Here is a 23,738-nt window from a genome sequence, read left to right as displayed (position 1 = left end):
GGTGTCATATACAATATCCTACGATAAGGACGAATCGAATGAATTATAATTTAAGTGAGTAATTTATTAAATAAATGTGTATTAATAATACAATTTCTTTCTCATTTAGTCAAAACGTATAGCACGGGGAAAGTTATAATAATAATTGAACATTAGGAATAATAAAAATGAGTATTTTGCGTTTTGGAGCAATATTTTCTTATTGTCGATAAACTTAATATTTTATTTTGTTTCCTTATCTGCTTTTACAAGTGTATGTCACCAATAGCTGGGTGTATTGGAATCTTATGCGACTTGGGGTGAAGGTCACCAACGAATCCGTCCTGTATATTATCTCGGGTGTCAGTAGTGCGCGATACCTTCACAAATAGACAAGTTCAACTTCCAGAAATGGCCGGGCTAATGGTTTTCAAAAACATTCTATTGTTTTCCTTCTGCACTGGACTGCAGGTACCAATTGATACAAAAGGACCAATGACTGACCACCGTTTCAGTGGCAACAACGAGAGTAAGTAAACGGACTTTGTATTATGTAATTTTTTCTTCAACGTTTTGTAACATAACAGTATTCACGACTCTATCATATTTACTAAGAAATTTCCAACTGTTTCAGTTTGCTGTCTTTTTTGCAACAATATCATTTCTACCATGTTGTTAGTAACCGATACTACTAGAATTTTTCAACAATTATTTTAGCATATTACCGTTAAATCTGTTTTTTGTGCAATTCGTAGATGCATACAATGTATTTGAAACACTCGATATAGCGTGTGTCGTTTATAAGTATTTTCGTATCTTTATCATTATAAGACTTAATGAGATATAAAGTTTTTAAAAAAAGTTGTACTCCTGCGATATAACTTCTACAAACTTGATATTTTTATGCTATTTTATGTTCCTTAAAATATCACTTTTTAAAGGGACATAAACCTAAATAGACCATGTAAATTTAAGTAAAATACATATTTACGACGTGTCAGATACCTTTCTAAGTAATATATATCAGTTATTGTGTAAATGTGTCAAGTAAAATACTTAAAATGGAAATTCCATCTTTCTGTATTTTAAACCGGCCCGGTCGAATTTTGTAACGATAGTATAGTAGTGTTGAACTTTAGTGACCTCCCACAATGCACTGCACAAATATAAACAAAATGGTGGGTCAAAAACGTGGGTGAAGCGAACACAAACGAATTCTGATAGAAAAAGTGTACGTCAAGAGTCAGTAACGTGCGCGATTGGGAAAATATGTAAATATAAATGAATCGCTGAAATGCAAGAGACGGGAGCAACTCCCCGCTTTATACTTGCGTGATCTACATATGTGCAATAAGTCCTCCCTTCGCGGTGCCCTGTCGAATGAAAAGTCTCGTTTGACTTTTGACTTATCATTCTTACGCTATAAATACAAATATTTTTTTACAACATGTGGCTTAAACTTCATTTTTCAACCATCGTAATCAGAAAATAATCTTAAAATGTGGAAAACTAATATTCCTTGTCATGTCAGCAAGTTTGTTATTCAGTATTACCTCGCTTTCGGCCAGCTTCCGTTTTGTGTTCCAAATATAGAAATGACGGTCTATTTTATCATTTTTGAGCTAGGTATTCCCAACGTTTTCCTGTCGTTTTAGATAACCAATCATTGTAATAAAATATTCAATAAACATCTGAAATTCATATCTAAGCATACAGAACAAATTATTTAAGGTTCATGTCCCTTTGATAACAATAGAAGAAAAAAAAGATATTCAAAGCAATGACTAACTTATCGCCACGTCACCCTTTTTTAGACCACGACAACCATCATTGTACTGTTATTAAAGCATGCGATGTATGAAAATGTCCAAGTTTCACTTTTTAGGGTATTATCTTGAGTTTTAACGGTCAAAACGGTATTTCACTTCTCATAGTCTTTCTGTGCACGTTACACAATGGTTGATATGAAGCATTGCCTTATTTAACGTCTTAATTGGTAACCAAATAAGGCTTAAGTATTAGGCATTGCTTGAACCAGCGCAGTATTAAGGGTTTGTTATGCCTTTCACAACAGCTGAATGTATTTCGCCATTTACACAATGTATATATCGATTGTTTGATAAAAACAAAACATTATTTTTTTCTAACAGCACCACTTCATTGGAGGAATATTGCAAAGACAGATCTTAACAGACGGCTGAAGTGGACACCAAATGTAGGTGTGGCAAAAAATGTGATATTTTTCCTGGGCGACGGTATGGGAATCTCAACGGTAACCGCTGGTAGGATTCTAAAGGGTCAACTTCAGCACAGATCAGGCGAGGAGGGAGAGCTTATCTGGGACACCTTCCCTAATGCCGCTCTAAGCAGGGTTCGTAAAATTCCATATGAAATTTGTTAGTTGTTGAATTAACTACTGTCATATATATGAAGTATCATTTCACAGTGTTGATTTACTATAGTTTTGATGAAGGTAAATGTCACAATCGCTTTGCTTCGAGAAATTGGGTTCACGCAAATGCTCACTCTTGGACATTCTTGTGGTGAATGGATAATTACAAAAGTGAATATTCTATACAAATTGCTTTCGTTGTTATAATTTTAACTTTGTAAAAAATTAATAAGACGTCAATATGATTTCGTTTTGTACACTTTATTTACTATTTTGTTTTACCAAAAATCGTTAACGGAGTGACAAGCATATGCTGATGCTACCCCTTGATTCTTCTATCCCCAGTTTCAAAAATAGAGAAAATAAAAGATACCATATGTAACCCCTAATTGAAATAGGAATCATTCGAAATCAGTTGCCATGACAACCAGACTTTTTGTAAAGTGATTTCCATAAAACTGGTTTTTTTTTCGTGAATGTTCTTAATGATAATATAGCTCTCATACGGATAAGTTTAGTGCGACATATCTAGTTATATCAAAGAGACATTTTTCTTCCATACGTTTATACCGTGGATGAAAGGGAAAAATAAATTAACCATAAACAGGGGTGGGGGGGGGGGGTGTAAGACAGTTTTTACGCACTAGACAACTACATAACGTCATCAATACGTGTCGGGTAACCGCGGTGTGCATTGTCCATGATGACATCAATGTTGATGTATATCGACGTCCCTGTGATGATGATGCGACGTGAATGCTTGAAAACAACTGTTTCATCATTTTTCTACTACGCATGGGAGACAAAATATAAAACATTGGTCACAGAAATATCTCGACCCTCGTATACAATTTTGGTTGTCCACCTCAAATTTCAAGTTAAAATATCCCTGATCACGTGACATGCCCTTGTAAGAGGGTATTAATCTGCCAGGTTTAGGAGGAGAAATGAAACTGTAATATCCAGACTTGAAACTCGAAATGTAACAGGACGGAAGAAAATGTAACGGTAAGACCAAGATTCGAACTCGGGACATGAACTCCGGGACCTCAGAATATCTAGTCGGATGTTTTACCAAATAACCTATCTCTACAACAATAACCAATATCTACAGTCTATCCCAGCTTCACTACCATACAGTGAACTGCGTTCAAGCGTCCGGATTAGACTCCTCCGACAGCCAATGAAAAACCCTTCGAAGTTGCCTCGATTAGTTATAGACTCAATGTGGTGTAGCGCAAACAATGTTGACTTCAAAGGGATCTACTGATTTGACTTGGTCAAGCCTTTGTACCAAAGATTTGTTAGCATACACGATAAAAAGGTTTCAAACATGCTTTTGAAATCAATCAGTACCATATAACCATCGAAAGACAATACCACCATATTTTGATAGCTTCGTAAAACGTTCACTGTAACATACACGGTTGTAGCTGTATATATAAGGTCAAAAAATATGTATGTTTAGATATATGGTTCCTATTTATCAATAAATTGATTAAACATTACATGTAGTGTCTTTCACTCTTGGTTCTTTATTTAACAATGAATAGTTGGAAATTTGGCGAAGAAAGAAGATATAAACAGCTCAGATTGGTCTAGAGTAAAGCTATTAATAGGAGTATCCTTTTAGGTACAGAAAAATAGGGTCGGGGCTAAAAACTTAGGGTCGGTGGGGTAACCTAACCAGACATATTTTTTGGTCTAATTTAGATGTTACATCCGGCAGCAGACATCCCACCTCTAATTGTTAGTTGTATGTATTGTAATAGTAATTTTTAAAAGTATGCTTGTAAATATGTAGATTTCTATTCAAACCTATGATAAGTTGTGCTAAAAAACACTCTATTGTAGTTCAAGAAAGCATAATTTGACGTTTGGAATATACATGTACATGTATAAAGTGACGACTCTCTAGCTCATGTGATTTAAAATAAAATAGTATTGTAAAGTTGAGATATCAAATTCCAAATTTCCACTCATTTTAACCTGTGACTATGGCTATGTACCTGTAGGTCATGACTATATACATGCATGTAATGCTGTTTTTATTTTACGATTTTGTATGCCAAATTGTTGCGGTATTAATGATTGAAATTATGTAGGTTTTTGTATGTGTAACAGCTATAACATGTAAACTCCGTCCTCAGTTAGATTATCGCTGTTACTAAACTCCACCAACGGTTTGACTGACGCTTTTTCGAGCCGATAAACGCGCATACGACTGGTTGGAACTATTCACATAATTTGTGGTTTGAACGATCCGAAAGTCAAATCCGGACGCTTGAACGCATTTCATTGTATAAAGTCTTTTGTGAAAGTTTGTTTATGTTCAGAGACTCAAGCTTGTTTTGTTGGTATAAACTTTAACTAGCAATAATAATGTTGTTAAAAGGTCATTCATAAATGACTTTAAACTCTTACGAGTTTAATTGAAAAAAATATACTTCCATTTTAGATAGTGACTTAACATTACATTTTTTGCTAAAATGAATTATTGTAGCTATATAGAAACAAAGATGGGGTACAAAATATGGCGGTAAGTACATGGCATAAACATAATGTACATTATTGTATACATTATAGCTCTAGAAAAAAGATAAGAGTAGGGTAAGAAAGGGAGGGTTTATAAAACTCACAAATAATCCGAAAACCAGGGTTTAGAAATCAAACATCACATACCGATGTACGTGGAGACACCCTAGTAGAATGTCTGATAATGGACAGTAGTGATACGAGGCCAGAATCAATTGGTCCCGGTTATATCACCAAAGAGACATACTGACCTCACGCGCTAATCACGCGTGATGGTCACATGTGATGCTTACGTATGCCCCGCTTACTGATCACGCGTGATGCTCCAGAAGGGGACCTGAAAAGCATACACCACTTTACGTGTGTGGACTATATCTAGCTACATACTGGTAAAGAGATGACCAAGGGCTATCACTCCTATCTTTTTACAAGAGCCAACAACGCTGTATAAATGGATACGGATGGTTTGAGAAAAATAATTAATTATCAAAACAACTAACACAAATGTATTTATTTTGGTGAAATAAATTATATTTGTGAAAGCTTGTTTTTGTTCAGAGACTGACGGTTGTTTTGTTGCTAAATACTTTGACTAGTAATATTAAAAAGATTGGTATGTTGTTAAAAGGTCATTTATTTATGACATTAAACTCATACGAGTTAAATTGAAAAACATACTTAAGTTTTACATACATGTAATAACAAACATCACATTTTCTGCCAAAATGATTAATTGTAGCAACAAAGATGGGGTACAAAATATGACACCGATGATGACCATATGATAGATATTTTGGTGAAGGCCCAAATATCTAGATAAGTGATCATCATCACCCCAGTTATCAAACGTTCGGTCAAATAACAGACGAGTCCAACATGTGAAACATTGTTCATTTGACCAGCCGGGTAATTTATTATATTCGGTGTACGTGTACTAGTCTGAGATAAGACTAGATATACGACCTGTTGGCTTATATCTGCGAACTTGATTTGCCATTTTCGTTGTTAATATCGCATTCAATATAACATTATCATCCATATATATCAGTGATCTGGCCCCTTACGTTTGTGGAATTAAAACCAGTGCTAACTACAAATATTTCTGTTAAACATAGTGTACGTAGCACTTTCGCTAATTATCCTTGGGACTATTGCAAGGAGATTGTTAATTAGTATCTTCTACCAAACCTTAATACTTCGTCTTCCTCCTTTCAAATCCTTCCTTCCTCATAGCGTAACTCCTATGGAACTGTCAAGTCATCCATAACCACTTGAGAAAATCTAGGCACACATTTTACTTTATGGTTTCTGAGAACACAATCCACCTTATTTCTCATGTGAATATATAAATTCATTCTTTAGATCATACAGACGTCTGTCATCCCTATCTGCCTTTAGCAAAGTTGATGAAAGTGTTTCTTTTAGTGTCTAGAGCTTCTACTTTGTTTTTTTCTCTTTTCATGATGTCTGTCACTTTACTTAGCGCCTTCTCATGACAACCGCTATACTTTTTTAAGGAGTTGGGGTTGTAGAACGCCAAAGAGTTTTTGTTTACACAATCAGCATCCTGCACTATCGGTCCCAATTTTTGTCATATATCAACGTCAACCAGAACTAAATTCGGCAAGGTTCCAGATGACCAATATCTGACTTAGCTAGTTTGCTGTCCAGATGACCAATATCTGACTTAGCTAGTTTGCTGTCCAGATGACCAATATCTGACGACATTAGTTTGCTGTCTATGTGGTCCTAATATTGTTTATACTCTCTATCATCTCCATTGTTTGCACTTACTTTGAAGGCTTATTATTCTTCTGGTCTACATCGCAGCAATTTATTTTCACCCAGTACTTGATGCCGTATGCATGTTTTACTGATTGTGGCTATGCGCTGTAGGTGGATTTAGTTTGTATATACTGCACTGCTAGCATAGCACTTCATATCTGTTCTGAATTCAACACCATCGTCTATCTTGCCTTCGCCACCTTCATCTCCAGTAATGAGATTGGGAGTTCTAGCTCGGAGGTTCGGCTAACATTTGTAAAGTTTTGAATTAAAGGTACTAGTAAATTCGGCGGCCATCGTGGAATACGAAATGGCGGTCCTTCTACACGAAGTTTATCACTACCAGAATGATCCTAAGTATCAATTGTAATTAGTACCAATAATATGGGTATAGACGTTTAAAAATGTTAATTTGATATTTTGCTCGGTAATTTACAGAGTGAAATTCGGAAACAACTTTAATTTAAACGGCCATCTTGGATTTCAAAATGGCGGTCATGTTGAAATTAAAATAAGAATCAAATTATTTATGTACCAACACTACACACATATAAGTACTCTCACTGTAGTTGTTTAAAGTCAGCTTATCCATTTAAATGCATTATATATAAAGATATAGCTCACAAAGTTGGCGTCCAGCTTGAAATACAAAATGTCGGTCCTTCTACATGAAGTTAACACTACCAAAATTTCCCTAAGTATCAATAATATGGGTGTAGACGTTTAAAGTTCGGGTTTAGCTGGTATAGAACGTGAGTTATGGGTCACAGAAGGTGGTTTTTGGCAACCATTTTGGCTAGGGGCCATGATTTTTTGGGGTCCATTTTTTTCCTGAAACCTTATGTCATGAAGAAGCCACGAATGTTGTTAATTTATAGAAGATTAACGCTATAAGATACTGGCTTCCGGTATCGCCTGCGCATAGCGGATGTACACAGACTCTACACTCGACAAGGAAAATAATTATACGAGTACACTCGCACTAATAATGTCAAGTTTCATTCCAAGTTCACACTAATGCAAATTATATTTTAATATGACTGAAGGCAAGGCCTTAAAGGGCGCCGTCAGATGTTTCAGTAAGAATAAATCAAGCAATGTTAAAAAGTTCAATTTATGGAAATAACGGAGCCGAATTTTTGGTTTATTTTTCATCCATATATTCACACTTTATCTTTGTCCCAAAACACCCATTTGAGAAGGAAACCCACATAAGAGAAGAAAAAATACCGTTTATTTCCATAAACGATATGCTGTTTTTGGTCAGGTGATTATATTGGACGGTAGTTTATCACTTGAACGCTTGCAAATAAAGAGCAACAGCACCGAGCTTCTGCCGGATGAAGATTACGTTCGTCGGATCTTAAAAGCGTTTGATTCGCTTGACTATATAATGAGCTGACTTCAAATATCGCATTTACGCTGATGAGATTTTTTACAGTGGATAAAAAATGGCGGCCGCAAACTGAAGCTGTCAGTGTGTAGGATTGAATTTTGAAGATTGTGTTTTTCTTTATTTTATGTATGCGTTGCCATAGAAGTGCTTCGCACTTCGTACCCTTCGGGCTCGATGGGCTGCGCCCTTATTATTTACATGTCTGTAAATCGTGATCAATTGTGAACAATAGTCTGAGTTCATTATTTGTCCGTGACTTTTTATACCTTAAATAATTGCCTTTTATAGTATTGTTTATCGCAATGGTATGGTTTGACGTGGTTTTACATGTATCAGAAGGACACGCGTGGATATAGTCTTAAAGACCGTGTTTTTGCATTTTTCCCTTCACTGATGAAACAAAATATTTAGTCTGATAAAACAGCTGAATCACCTAAACTGAATTATTTTTACCTGAAAATAAAATCAAACATATACTCTCAAATATTGATTGGATTCCAATTCCAGTTACATCACCATAAACAAACTTCTTTTCATGTGGGATTAAATTTTGCCTATTTTTCGGATGATCAGAAACCGCAAAAAATAATGGTCCCAAAAATGATCCGAGTAATGACACAGTAGAAGCATGTGACTCAAAATAGCGAAAGTTAGTCGCCTTTGCTATGTCATATGACATAGAAACGCGAAATGAAGTCACGGTGAACATCAATTGGTTTACAATAATTTCATAAATTAAATTCAAAGTGATTTATTTTTAATCATATCATTGGACATACCGTGTTAGATCACGATAAATGAGATTTCATGAAGTTCTCAATTGCAGGACAAAATTTATCTCTTCCACGTTAAAATTATATATGCCGTAACTTGGCGAAAAAATTGACATGTTGATTTTTTTTCTTCATTTTTTTCTATTGAAAACCATTAAGTTTGATGAATTAAGCTATGCAAATCTTCAAATGGATTCAGATGCTTGATAAACGTTAGTTACCACATAGAAATTATATGCTGTAATTTTTATATTTTTTGTGCCTTATGTATGTTTATAAGGAAACATACCTGCACTTTACAATTATTAATTACACTATAGAAATGTTAAATGAAATTGTAGACCACAATTTGGCTTCATTTTTTGACCGTATGTACTCATTTCACTTAAATATTGATGTACATATATAAATATAATAAATCTTGGCAGTATTGCCAAAAAATCATGTTCAGCTGTTTTTTAACTCGTTAAATAAACCCTATGCATTGAAAATACTGTAATTCTCAAAATGTTGGTAACTTTTGGTGATAAATGATATCAAAAACAGAACGTCTTGCATGCGTGATTTCATGAGTGAATGCAGAAACGGAGTAGTTCTAATTTGTCGGAATGGCTACGGCAAAGCTACCATGATTTCAATGATTTTACAATGATTTAAAATGTTTCAGGGTAAAAGAAGTCTTGTCTCAACCGGAGAACGTTTCATGCATACGTGATTAGTAGTAAAGTTATCATACTGGGAGAAGATGATACCATATTTATTTAAGACATCAATGAAAAAGAAAAGACAAACTCGCCACCATTGACACGCCGGGTTTATTGTAGCAAAACGCATACATGAATGGAGATCTGTAACAATAGTGCATTAAAGATAAATCTATTTATTGCGAATCATCCATATTGACATTTGAAACCTGGAATTTATATAATGACTGATACATGGATTTTCAATATCTGAATAATGCTAATAAATGAGCATACACGTATCATATGGCAAATCGTTACTAAGGTATTAGCTAATCTGGCGGTTGCAACCAAAACGATAGTAATGCGAACTGAAGCTTGGAGTAGATTATTAAAAAGCGGATCTGAAACACATTGAGGCGAATAATCGCCTCACCAACAAATCTTCTTACTGTGTTTCATAATAGCATGTCGAGTCGCCAAAACACTTTACAATAACTCAAATCTCGGTTACAGCAGACCTATTGGTTCGCCCGTCTTTTGGTATAATGTGACCGAGTAGAGTGTGTTGTTAAGTATATTAGGCGGCGCATTTCAGTACAATATCACTATTAAAAGGCAAGAGATCCACCCCACAACGAGACACAACACAAATAAACCGAGGTCTCTTAGATCACGCACCACGCACCTCACATCTCACACCTCACACACGAGATTCAACTTACACGTCTGTAAATGACGTAACTATGACTAGCAAAATCGTTGATTAAGTCTTTATTTTGACGAATATTTAAATGTGTCAAAATCCTCTTCCTTTTTATCCCCCATGATACGCGTGTTTCCCATGAAATTTCTGTCTAGGTGTAAATTAGTTTCATAATTAAATTCCGGGAAAGCAGGTTTTCAGTGACTTAAAAATAGAGAGTGCAGGTTAAAACGGACCTCTTCTTTGTTAGTATACCTACATGTAATTATGCATTTCCAGTTTATGATTTCAGAGTCTAATGTAAGTGAAAATCGGTGTTCATTAATGATTTACCAATAATTTAGTAGATGCTTGATATCATGGTAACTTCTTTTAAAATATTGGTTGCCCTGGTAACAAAACGGAGGCCCTTGATTTGTTGAAATTTATATATTGTTAGATTTAAGTGAAAATTTATATATAGGGGTTATCAAATATGCTGAATACCATGGAATAACGTTTGTAAAGGTTGATTGCCATGGAAACAAAATGGGGGTATCTGATTGGTTGAAATTGAAATATTATTTTAATATAAGTGGAAATTGGTACATGTAGGCAATTGATTATTCCGAATGAAATAGTATCAGTTTCAAAAACATTGTTGTCATTGTTTCGAAATAAAAGCTCTCTGAGTGGTTAAAGTTAAAGTGAATAGTCGGGCAAAGAAAACCAGTCTAAATGCTTTCATTGGCCTTCCAAAAGTTCTCACATATTAATACGACGGTCAAGTTCTGCTTAGTTTCCCAGTTCTGACCACTAAAGTAAAGAAAAGTTGAAAGCATTGAAACGAGGCTGCGTGGAAATGTAACCACGGACATAGTGAGCCGGGAGGACGTTTTGGAATTCCCATACTTTAAATCAATTTCTTCGTACGCATACAGATTTTGACGAGAGATTTTATTTTTCCATTTCATAAGAAATTATACTGGATACATTCACAACATTTTTACCAACTTTAGCCATCCTTGCCCAACTGTTCACTTTAAGATTGTAGCCTTTGTGATGCTGGTATTATTTTTAAATTATACATATGTTATTTGAAAATCAAATGTTGCTATGTTTCCCAGTGTTTAGTTTTAGTTGGACAATGCTATTTTGTTATCTGCCATAAGAATTTCCGAGTTTGTTTACGTTATAATCAAGGTAGATCTCGCACGTGGAAAGGAGGAATAGATTCATTCATTACTTTTTATTCAATAGATCTTAGAAACTGTATTTGAGAAAAATCTGAACGTACTAACCATTTTATTCTTCCACGGCCTCAAGTTACTCGTAAACAAGTCCGGGGTATATAGTACAGTATATCTAAAGCCGGTCAGGTGTTAGTTGTTACACCTGGAACAGCGAGCGTTCGTCTGATTACACGTGTGCGCGCTTTATGGGTCGGTACCCGGTGTTGTATCTAAGCAGAGTTAATGTAATTGCGACTGTCCGTCCTAAGATACGCAAGAGGTTTTCTCAGAAACGAATTTTGAAAAAAAAAAAAAAAAAAAATATTGAAAAAAAACTACTATTTTTTAAAAATCTCAAATGTATACTTTTCAACTTGTGTCAGCTTTAAACATATTTTACATTCCGTGTCAATAGGCTTTTTTAAATAAGTTGTGAACAAAAATTGTCTACTTAATGTTTTTAAAGTATACCTCGTTTTGTATCATTTAAATTATTGTTAATAAACTCTTGTCTATACGTCATTAATTCTATTCTAAATAATGTTACATGTATAACAGCCAGCGTACGTTACATTCCAGAGGTATCCTAATCCATTTTACTAGTTCATGTTTAATGTAAATAATCCACTCATCATTAGTTTCAATTATTTCATCTAAACATTCTTTTGAAATACAGTTAGAAGTACCTTTTAGTAATTTAGCCTATACTCCAAAATTCATATTTTTCTGGGTACAAAGATAACTTTCCTAATTCTAAATATACAAAATCATTACATGCTGTTTTATTGATGGGGCCGCGGTGGCCGAGTGGTTAAGATGTCTCGACATATTACCACAAGCCTTCCACCTCTGGGTCGCAAGTTCGAATCCCATGTGGGGCAGTTGGCAGGTACTGACCGCTGCCGGTGGGTTTTCTCCGGGAACTCCGGCTTTCCTCCACCAATCAACCTGGCACGTCCTTACTTGACCCTGACCGTTTATATGACGTAAAACAATATATAGTATTGTTACCACTTATGTAGGGGAAACAGAACGGACGGTAAGAGATCGATTTAGTGAACATGTACATGTGTAAGGGACGTGCGGAGAGGAATGGGTCTGACAAACAAATAAACAGACATTTTGAGGGTCACTCAGAGTTTGACATCAAAATAGCAGTATAGTTTGTACTAAAAGATCCAAGCCGGGCATACAGCCAGTTTCATGAGGAGAAGTGGATTCATATGCTAAAAATACCAGACAGCCATATGGATGCGATGTGAAGTTCATTTTTACATGAAATGGAGAGTGCAGAGGATGTTCTTATGTCTATTTTTTTGACGTCATAATAATTGTGACGTCATGATGTCTATGAGGTCATTATATACATGACGTTATTGTTGCTACGGCAATATGTCAAAACGTTCAAGATGGATTTCATCTAGCCTTTCTTGTGTTTCTATGTACCTGAAGATGGCAAAGAGGCTGAAAATTTATGAAAGGGATATTTATACTATTTAATGTTTATATATATTCTCCCTCTGGAGAACTAGTATTTGAAAGTAAAACAATGTAAACCAAACCAAACTAAGTAAAGCCTTGATCCTCTTTGCTCATTTCTGCACTTGTTTGCCTCTTATATCGCAAAAAAAAACCAATAATAATGAGCAAAAATGAATCTTGGCATTTGGAAATTATTACTTTGAATTTTGACATTCATTTTTTCCATAATTAGATCAACACATCGAATCGACTTGTGCGAGTAATTGGGAAAGCGTTGTCGAGATCTAGTTTGTATCGTTGGATTACGTAATGATAATTGAGTTATTATGGGGTCACTTTTCAACGGGTTGGTTTGAAAAGAGCGCTTGAAGTTCAGTTTTCAACGACATTCGGGTCATTTTTCCACGTTGGAAAATGACCCGAGGTCAGTTTTCAACGAGGGTCCATTTTCAACGTTACACCGGGTCAGAAGCTGTCATTAAGAAGGCAGTGACAACGAAATCATTTGAGTCAGTATTAGAATTGACACATTGTGAATAAGTTTGATTAATTTTGATAAGCTGTTCGGTTTATTTGATTCAAGACTGTCGTTGCCTCTGGCATCCGATGTGTAGCATGTAATGAGTGGATGTGCCTGTTTGTGTTGACTTCATGATCATATGACGGCCATTTTGAGACACATTGATATCAGAGTATACCTCACCGGTCACACTGTTAACAACGGGAAACTCTTGGCCTGTTGCCCCATTATCTTTTCTCTGCAAAACCAGGCACTACCATGTTATAGCAAAACCTATAAACTCCGTAATTGAAATACAGTAACTACTATTTCTTACTTTGTTGATATAAAAGTAGAATCCTGAATGGTTCTGTTTATTTTTTCCATGTCAGACATACAATCAGGACCATCAGACACCAGACTCAGCCGGAACTGGAACTCAATATCTTTGTGGAGTTAAATCCAATATGGGAATGCTGGGAGTGGAAGCGAGAGTAGACAGAGGAGACTGTGAAGCATCCAAAGACGCCCACTTAACATCTATATATAACTGGTCAATGGATAAAGGTAAGGCAAAGCGTTGATACAGAAAAAATTGTTTTCGTCTTAACATACCATAGCAAACACGTAAAAGACGTACATCTCCATGTGACAAACAAATAACAAAAAAAACAAAAATATATTAAAAAGATACTTCGCTTCTTCTATCGCGTACAGAAATATAATGATTATCCTCATTACCGATAGTAAAAAGCCAAACGTGATTACAAAAATTAGAATTGCGTCGTTAATTACTAACTAACTTGAAAATACACAATCATAGTCGGATAATTGCTATATCGAGTATGAATATACAATTGTTGTATTATAAAGTCTTGTGATAATTGACAGGAAAGAGTGTTGGGCTGGTAACTACTACGCGCGTCACACATGCCACTCCAGCCGCCGGATACGCTCACGTAGCGGACCGGGATTGGGAAGGGGACGCTCCGATGGGAGACGCGGTCGGGAAGGGCTGTAAGGATATAGCTCAGCAATTAGTGGAAGAAAACCGGGACTTAAAGGTAACAAGTCCATCACGGGAACATTAATATGTGATGTTTGACCATGGGTGACATTGGCAACGTTGATTAAGATGATCTGCTAGTATGTCAAGTTGTCAATTTACCATAAAAAAGAAGAGAACACAAGAGCATTGCTGCGGCAAAAGAAAAAAAATGCAAACACGGGATATCTGGACACCAGTCAGTTTATATACCGATTCTATTACTGTAGTCCAATTTATTTTCTCTTATACTATATTCTACGTCACTGAAATTTTCAGCAAATTGACGAATATATCTCTTGTTCTTTTTGTTGTGTGCAATGGCTCTCACGAGCATATGTACATTATCTTGTTCCTTTTATACGTGGAGCATTTGAATCGCTTTCAATTTCTCTCGCAAAATTACACCAAAATGTATGTCTCGCGGAAACAGAGCGGAATACAGTACACGGTCGTTGATGATGAACCCAGTTATATTTTGCATGTGGATTAGCATGTGAAGAAAACCTTATAATTATGCAAATAGAACCGCATAGCAAGACTACAATTTTGAATGTAAAGGAAAATATTCATACATGAATAGACATGTGTTACATTAAAATGTTTTAAAGGCAGGACAGACATACAATGTCTGGATTTTAGGTTTACATTTTAGGCAGTAGGTAGTTTCATGTTTTGCTTCATAAAAATGAGCTCTTGTGTATGTGTGCGAAATAGAAAAAAAAAAGATTAAGCAATATAATATGGTCTAAAACCGCATCATCGTTTTAGACATAAATACATTCATATGCTGTAAATGCTGTGGGTTTATTTTGAAGGTTATAATGGGTGGGGGACGAACGTTCTTCGTACCTAACAACACTGTTGATCCAGAGAAGAGAAACGTCACCAAAGATGGACGAAGGGACGGACGGAACTTAATAGAGGTAACACAAAACGGCAGTGTAGTTGGAGTCCTCATAAAAACTGTGAAAGTGACTAACCTTCAAACATACATTTACATTTTTAAAGTCGCTACAAGTTTATGAAACTAGCTATCATTTGATTAAAATAGAAATTAGAAAAGAAAAATAATGGATATAAAATCATGTGCTAGTGATCTTACTATTACAGATTATTTTACCTATATATACCCCGTTGTTGATGTTCAATATTTTAATGATAAGCTAATAATTCAATTTTGCTTGTTACGAGCATTTTCATTGGCTTAAAAATTTACTTTATCAACCCATAAAGGAAAAAAATAGCGTCGCCGTTTGTAACGTTGCTTCTGATTGGCTGAGATGACGGCGTTATTATTTCATAGACAAAGGAGTCCCCAAATGAATTTTGAATATTGGGGAGATTATCTTTATTAAATTGAATTATAAAGATTAATTTAAATATATTTTTTATGTTATGGAGATATAACACAAAAATCTGAGTGTAATATCATCATAAACCGCTTCGCGGTTTATTATGAGTACACTCAGATTTTTATGTTATATCTCCATAACATAAAAACTTTATTCAAGTTAATCCTTAAATAAAATAAAACAAAATCAATTTTATACACATACCAATGCTCTGACAGATCTAGGAATAGCATTAACCAGGTAGATGTGTGAATGGGGAAGGTATGGAAATGTATCACTTTAAGGTTGAATTAAAGCACTTTAAATCCAATTCCATTTGATCTATCACAAGAAATGTCTAATCATAAGTTTTTAAGTTTTTAGAAATTTTAATTTCCACAGGAATGGATAGAGGATAAACGACACAGAAACCTAACACATCGCTATGTGTGGAACACTTCTGACTTTAACTCAGTGGATCCTAAAAACACAGAATACCTTATGGGTAAGAAAGCCCCTCTTATTCTTTTTTATTTCATTTGTTTTTATTTGTTTTTTATCTAAGATAACAGATACATTTATTATATTTGTTTCTGCCATTTTTGTTATATCTTTATTCCTATATAAAAACCAATCACATGTATAGTATATCAACAAAGTAAACATCCCAGCCTTGGATCCTCCGGGTTATATTAATGTAGAACACAGAAGAGTTTTTTATTTGTTATTATTAGCATGTATGTAGTTAAATATTTTTGCGGGATAATATATTTTTTTTGCGTTTTGACCTCAATAAGTAAATAAGAGAAATACATTTTCGGCGGTTTTAAATGTTCGTTGATTCAGCTTTTATTTTCAATGTATCGCTTATTATATTCTCCCGATGATATCAATGACCCGCGAAATCACGAGAAGTCCACGAAAATAACCAAATCTATGAAATTGTTTACTTATTTTTTTCGTTTTTTTAGGGTTATTTGAAGCCAGTCATATGCAATACGATATTGACCGACTAGATCCGAAATACGAAATGGCTGGTGAACCTTCCCTGGCGGAAATGGTTGACAAAGCTATTAAAATACTACAAAAAAACCAAGACAAAGGATACTTCTTACTTGTCGAAGGTAAAGACGCAGAAGGTGTCCGCTTCGATACATGGATATAATGTTGTTATTGTCAGCATATTCATTTGAAACAAGTTGTTTACACGAGGAAACTAACAGTATATGATATACAGCTATATATATATTGAGAGGGGGGGGGAGAAATAATTTTAGAGTTACATCAAAACATTTCTGAATTGTCAAAACAAAAAACAAAAGAAAACAGCAGGAAGTGGATACTCAAAGTCAACGACGCAAAATCTTCTTATTTCTCTTTCTTCAAATTTCCGCAAATTAATTCGCAAAACCAATGCAAAATCTGCATGTGAGATTGCGAAAATTTGCATACCGCGAACAGTTTAAACGCTGACTGGGAACACTTACCGTATATCAAAATATCCTAGCACAGAAGAATAATCGTAATTTGAGTCTTCAATTCGAGGATTGCTTTATTAGAATAATTATAGATACCTCGGAGTTTATGCCCTTTGTTATATTAAAGGTCTATCGACTTAGTCTAGTATGTATTCTAGGGGGACGAATTGACCATGCCCACCACGAAAACAATCCTGAACGGGCTCTTCATGACGTGATTGCCTTAGACAAGGCTGTTGAAACAGCGGTTAATCTGACTGATGATAAGGACACACTGATTGTGGTCACTGCTGACCACTCACACACTTTCGTATTGTCCGGTTATCCGTCACGTGGAAATCCCATATTTGGTAAGTGGACCATAACTTACTATAGTATAATTACTAACCTTAACCATATAGACGCTTATTTCATTGATACGTTGATAATTTAATTTGATATGTTACACTCATTTCTATTGGTAAGGAGGTTATCTCCCCATAGACCGAAAGAGTTCTACGTCGAATATTATGACGCCATACACGAAGAGAATTTTTGCAGAAAATTTTTAAAAGTAGCCAAGTCACTGACCAACCGTAAATATTGGCTAAGATATCAATGCGCCTCAAATCAAATTGTTTTATTGTAAAATCAAATAGAAATATGCATCTTAATGCTTAATTATACCTTACTAAGATATCAGGATTATACTCAATAGCTTTTGAGTTTATGAAGTCATGGATAAAAAAGGACATTCTTTTTCATGAAGAATGCCTTTCCAGGTTTTGTTTTATGACTTTATAAACTGAAAACATATTGAGAATAATCCTTTAATGTTATTTTGTGACATGTATATTTTTTTAGGTTTGGTGGATGATATGCAGGGAGGCTACTTACTTGCGAAGGATAAGAAAACCTATACCACCCTGCAGTATACAAACGGACCAGGTGCATTGGAGATGAGCGCACTACGGAAAAACAAAACCTACGTGGGCAGAGAAAACCTCACGGAATCTGTCACAAGTAGGTATAATATGTGATATAAGAACTGAGAAATGATTAAATGTATGAATCATGGCACCGTTTCTCCTAACAAACTGAAGTAAGATATCACTTTCCTCATTTATTTTTAACATGGAAGCACAAGGAGAAAACTTATGCCTAAAGAAATATAAAAATAGTACATACATTAACATTCAATATACTGTATTATTGAATATGTTTCGTAGCTATTAAATTTCGGGATTTCCCTTACGATTAAGTTTCGCTGATTTAAAAGTGAATGGAGAAACCTTGGAATATATTTGCGCAAGCGTATTAGAAGCTATAAATTCGCGGAGATGATTCTTCGGGAATTCATTTGATCGCAAAATTCGCGAAAATAAATCGCACACAAAAGAAAATTGGTTTGAACATTTTTCTAAACTTTTCTACATCCACACATGCAATCGATACAAATTAATAGTCCCCGCACTGAACTTTACTCCATTCAAAAGTTTGTAAGTTTGTATGGATGTGTTAAACATTCTCGATTCATGATTTTTTTTACTTCATGTTCCTCAGTTCGAATCTGAATACTTACCTCCATCAAATTTCTTATCTTAGGTTTTTTTTGTGTTTACTCATGTGATACTGTATAAATCGTTGAACATATTATACTCAAAACACTCAAATTTACATTGTATATTATAACAATTTCTTTGGTGAATTTCATAAGGATTCATAATGTGCTCTGCGTTTTCCCATATTAATTACAAGGTAACCAAATACTAGTATATATAGAGCTTGATTCAATAGTTAATTTACATTCAATAAAATAATGTGTTTAATTCTCGATTTCTTTGGACACTTTACACAAATCACTTTCTTGTAACCTCTATGGTTTCAATAAACCATTCCAGGGTACGATGTAATTAAATAATTTCCATTTGAATTCTTTATAACGGTTATCGATTTGAAAATAAAAGAAAACGAATATTTAAATATGTTCACGTCTGATATAAATTGATGTCACATTTGTTCGCAGTTGCTCTTTTTCATCTTTTGCTTCCAATAGATCTATTTATATACAACTTTATGCGTCTGTCTTTCATAATAGTTGTTTTACATAATTCGTCACTTTGTAAAATATTCTGCCAATATTTTAGAACTGCGTTCTTTCTATTTCAACGTTTTATTTAATATACACATATATGATTTCTTCATCAATTTGACCTCTTTTTTCGATATTTCATTATAAAGTTTATGCTACTCTCTCTGACCGCGATTTATTTATCAATGACTTTTTTAAGTTAAATGTCTTTATTCCCCAACATTAATAATTTACGTATATCAATATACATATAATTGTACAATATTACTTAAATTCATTTCCGCCTGTAGACGCCTGTGAAGGCAGAAAGGCCTCGCTACAAAGGCTCGATTTTCTTTCTTTCTTTGGTATGTACATGTATATATAGGTGTATCTAATTTGATAACAGTGGCTTTTTCATTTTGAAAATTAAAAGGTATTTTTCACATTCTTCATTCATTAATTTTGGTAATAATTACCAGATTATGATGGTAGAATTTCCATCTGTTAATCTTTTTATCAAACCTAAATTTAACATACCAATATGACATTCTATACATCTTGCCCTAAGTCCTTCTTGCTCCTAGTTTTCCAATCACGATGTTTCTTTTTATATCATTCCTCTTGTAATGCTATATAAAATCATAAGTCCTACATTGTAGTTCCATAATCTGGTACACTGTGATTGTTTGTGTCCCTAATTCGTATTTTATTATTCAATATTGCATCGATTGATTTTTTTCCTTCCCAGTTTGATTTTATTCCATCGCGTGTACATTTGATACCTTCATGTGGTTTGCGTTTGCTTTTATTGGTTAACAGCCATAACTCTTCTTTTTTTCTTGATTCAGCTTTGAACCTTTGAACCAGATTAAAAGCTTGAAACAGTGTTGTGAATTTCTTATCTGTTTGAACTGCAGGCCATCACTTTTACCGTTATAACAAAGGGAAGACGTGATAGTTGACAGCCTTGCCGAATACCATTGTTATCCCCAAAAACCGTTTAACGCAGCTCCATGAAACTTTCTGAATATATCAGACAAGTGCCCTAGTTGTGCCTTTTGGTTACATGGACTTTCCATTTTTGGAATATTTTCTGTTACCATGGAAAATTAGTCAAAAATACAAAATAACTGTTTCTGGACTTATTAAATCTAAAACCATTCAACAGCTCCAGGAAATTTTCTGAGAAGTGTCCTAGCAATATAAGTTTTTTTACCATGGAAATTAAGTCAAAATATACCAAATTACTGTTTCTTTATGTTTCCTAACTTTCTCTTTATGTTTCCTAACTTTCTGCATATATCAGTTGTGCCCTTCGTGTTGCGGACCTTCAATTTTTAGTTTTTTTTTTCTGTTAAAGTTTTACTGCAATAATTGTTACTTTTACCACTTTGTCACTTGATGTATTTGGGTTTATATACCTACTGCGGGGCGCGGGAGATAATATCACGCTCTTTGTTTTAATCTATTATAATCTCATTTAAATAAAAAATGAATGAAATCCCCAACCCAAAGATTGAAAGACAAGAAAGCATGAAATCCTATCTTAATACATCGAAAGCTTTAGTAAAATTAACGCCAGCAATGTTTGACATATCGTCCAAACATGCGGGAGTGAGTATCGGTTGTTGATACATAAACAAATCACTTAAACGTCATATAATAACAGCAATAATTGGAATGTTATTAAATAAACACAGAAGGGGATATGAACAAACACGTGATGTGCATAGGGAAAACGAGCATACAACATGATATCATTTAAATATAGAAGACAAATATCAACATCTTATAACACAAACTCAGCTACGGGTCATAATGACTCTATTTTCAAAATATGATTAGTGAATATATCTAGCGAAGACCTTACTGATAGCGAGTAAACGTTACTCACTAAAGTCATGTGCCGAAATTGGCAACTCGTACGTTTTTACACCATTGTCTGATGAAATGACAGTATAATTGTCATGGAAACATCACGCAAGAAACTGGATGTATAACACATGTCATTGCATAAACTTACTGATTGATTTAATGAAACCGACTCTTGATCCTCCGCCGCAATATTTCTATAATGTACAGTAAAAACATGTACATATATACTTTGTTTTTCATGTTCATTTTACTATAAAAAAATTTTTTGTCGTCGCGGATGAATAATTTTACCTTGAGAGAAGCGTCATCATTCGCTGTTCAACTGAGTAAGCTCCTCACACTTTTGACCGACTTTTATTGAATAATCAAGTCACATTTAAATGACGATTTCATTGCATTAAATATAAATAAAAAAAGTCGTGTGAGTGTAAATGTAGGGATTGGATTTCGCTTATACGTTAACCAAGCTTGTATGGAGCAATTCCTGTCAGAATATATTCAATATGGGGCGCCGCGCCCCATATAATATATTCTTAGATGCATTGCTTCATACAAGCACGGTTAACATAAAAGCGAAATCCAATCCCTATATAATGCTTTATAATTACATACATATTAAAACTGTATGAACTTACTCATCGGTACACAGTGACACAATGTGACATCGCAAAAAACCTGTTTATACCACGATACCTAAACACAACGGATTTCCGAGTGTATAAACCAAACGGTGATATACTAATGCGCAATAAATTACATCATTTACTCACCGCAAACTATATTTTGCGCTTGTTTCCATTCCATAACATACCGACCGATACGCTCAAGGTCAAACACCCGTGTTCTCGTTCGAATTCCTTTCTCCCACTACTAATTCACTCGCAATGGATCCGGTCTCGGAAAATCGGTATTTCCGACATGCCTTATTACAAGTATACAGATAACCTATAAAATGTACTTCATAAAATGATTACTGGAACTGTAACATACTTGTAACATAGTACAACATTTACCAAAGACAAATGCTGGTTTTTTATATGCAGAAACTACTCAAAAATGACAAACTTGAATATCGATTTAGATAAAAATAACAGGTTCGGATTCTTTGAAACATTGACAGAAGATACATAACAACATATTTACTTCCAAGAATAAGTATAAAACATATTGAGCTATATTTTGAGAAAATGAGACTATCACTTTATATTCATGGACTTTCATTTATATGTTTCGATTCCTCAGTCGATTGTCTTAAGTGAAATGTAATGATTAACATATCATTACATACGATCAAGTTTATATGAAAACAATACATACATGAACAATATAAAATAAGCATGTCTTATCTGAGAAATCGTGGTATTATTGATTTGATTTGATTTTTTTTATTTTGTATAATCTTAAGGGAACGTATATTGGAGTCTTCGCAGTTTTCCTCCATGCTAGTCAGTTCTGAGTAATTTCAAACATTGATATTGAATTTTATGTTTCTTTTCGCAGCAACTAAAGATTTCACGTCGCAGTCTGCAGTCCCCCTTGACTATGAAACTCACGCTGGAGAAGACGTTGGGATTTACGCCCGAGGTCCAATGTCCCATCTCTTTCAAGGAGTACACGAGCAACATTATATCCCTCATGTCATGGCGTTCGCGTCCTGTGTTGGAGATTACAAAGATGATGCCAACTGCGCAGCTTCCTTAGTTACAGAGACATCAAAGAGTGCGGAGAGTTCAAATGGCGTTAATACCGGAAACGCTATAAGAGGCACGATGACTCAAGTATGCGTGGTACTGTTTGTCATTATGTTGTATAAATTTTAAAAGTCCTTCCCTTTTTTCTAACTAAAAAATCTAAGCTTTTCTTCGTGTTCTGTGAATTGTACATGACAAGACATTTTTGTAAATTTTCATTTTCATTATGCAGACACTTGCCAAAATTTAAATATGGAAATACCATTTCCTCGTGTGATTTTACTGTAGAAATTTGTTATTTACTACATTTGTGATTCTAGATCTAAATTGCTTTTCAAGAATATTATGTTCAAAGATAAATACTGGTGTTTTTTTTAATGATTTTTATGTTTATGATTTTGATTATGAAAACAGTAGTCGGTGTGATAAATAAATAATTTCTATGTAATTGTAAGGTTTTTGTCAATATGATTATTTATGGTATGCAGGTTGACTTTATAAACACTTATCTCAGTAATGCTGATAAATCTGTTAAAACATTCATAGAGTAACCTAACTACATATGTATGACGTCAAAAATATGTTTCTGCATATTGAGAACAACCTCTCTGATATAGTATAGACTCCCGGTGTTTTCGGCCAACTGGTATTTTTAATATACGTCCGAAAGACATAATTAAATACTGCTTCCATCAATTTTGAGTTTCTCTGCCTAACTATTTGGATTCATATAATTCGACTGTATATGTGATCGCGGTATTCTCACGGTAATTGATTATCGGGATTCTGATCATCTTCGTATTACAGGAAAATGAACAACA

General features: G+C 34.4%; 1 protein-coding gene across 1 annotated transcript; it reads left to right on the top strand.

Annotated features, from left to right (window-relative positions):
- Positions 1 to 319: 319 nt before the first annotated feature.
- Positions 320 to 23,613, top strand: LOC138316968 (alkaline phosphatase-like). The gene is made up of 10 exons (XM_069258603.1): positions 320 to 508; positions 2,130 to 2,350; positions 13,834 to 14,008; positions 14,333 to 14,505; positions 15,305 to 15,412; positions 16,223 to 16,325; positions 16,792 to 16,944; positions 17,457 to 17,648; positions 18,142 to 18,300; positions 22,727 to 23,613. Exons 1-10 carry the CDS (start codon positions 391 to 393, stop codon positions 23,044 to 23,046), a joined length of 1,722 nt encoding a protein of 573 aa, XP_069114704.1. The 5' UTR covers positions 320 to 390; the 3' UTR covers positions 23,047 to 23,613.
- Positions 23,614 to 23,738: the final 125 nt, after the last annotated feature.

The sequence above is a fragment of the Argopecten irradians genome, chromosome 1 (genome assembly GCF_041381155.1).
Source record: "Argopecten irradians isolate NY chromosome 1, Ai_NY, whole genome shotgun sequence".
NCBI lineage: Eukaryota > Metazoa > Mollusca > Bivalvia > Pectinida > Pectinidae > Argopecten > Argopecten irradians.
The sequence above is the reverse complement of the archived record's forward strand: the minus strand, read 5'-3'. Positions and strand labels throughout refer to the sequence as shown.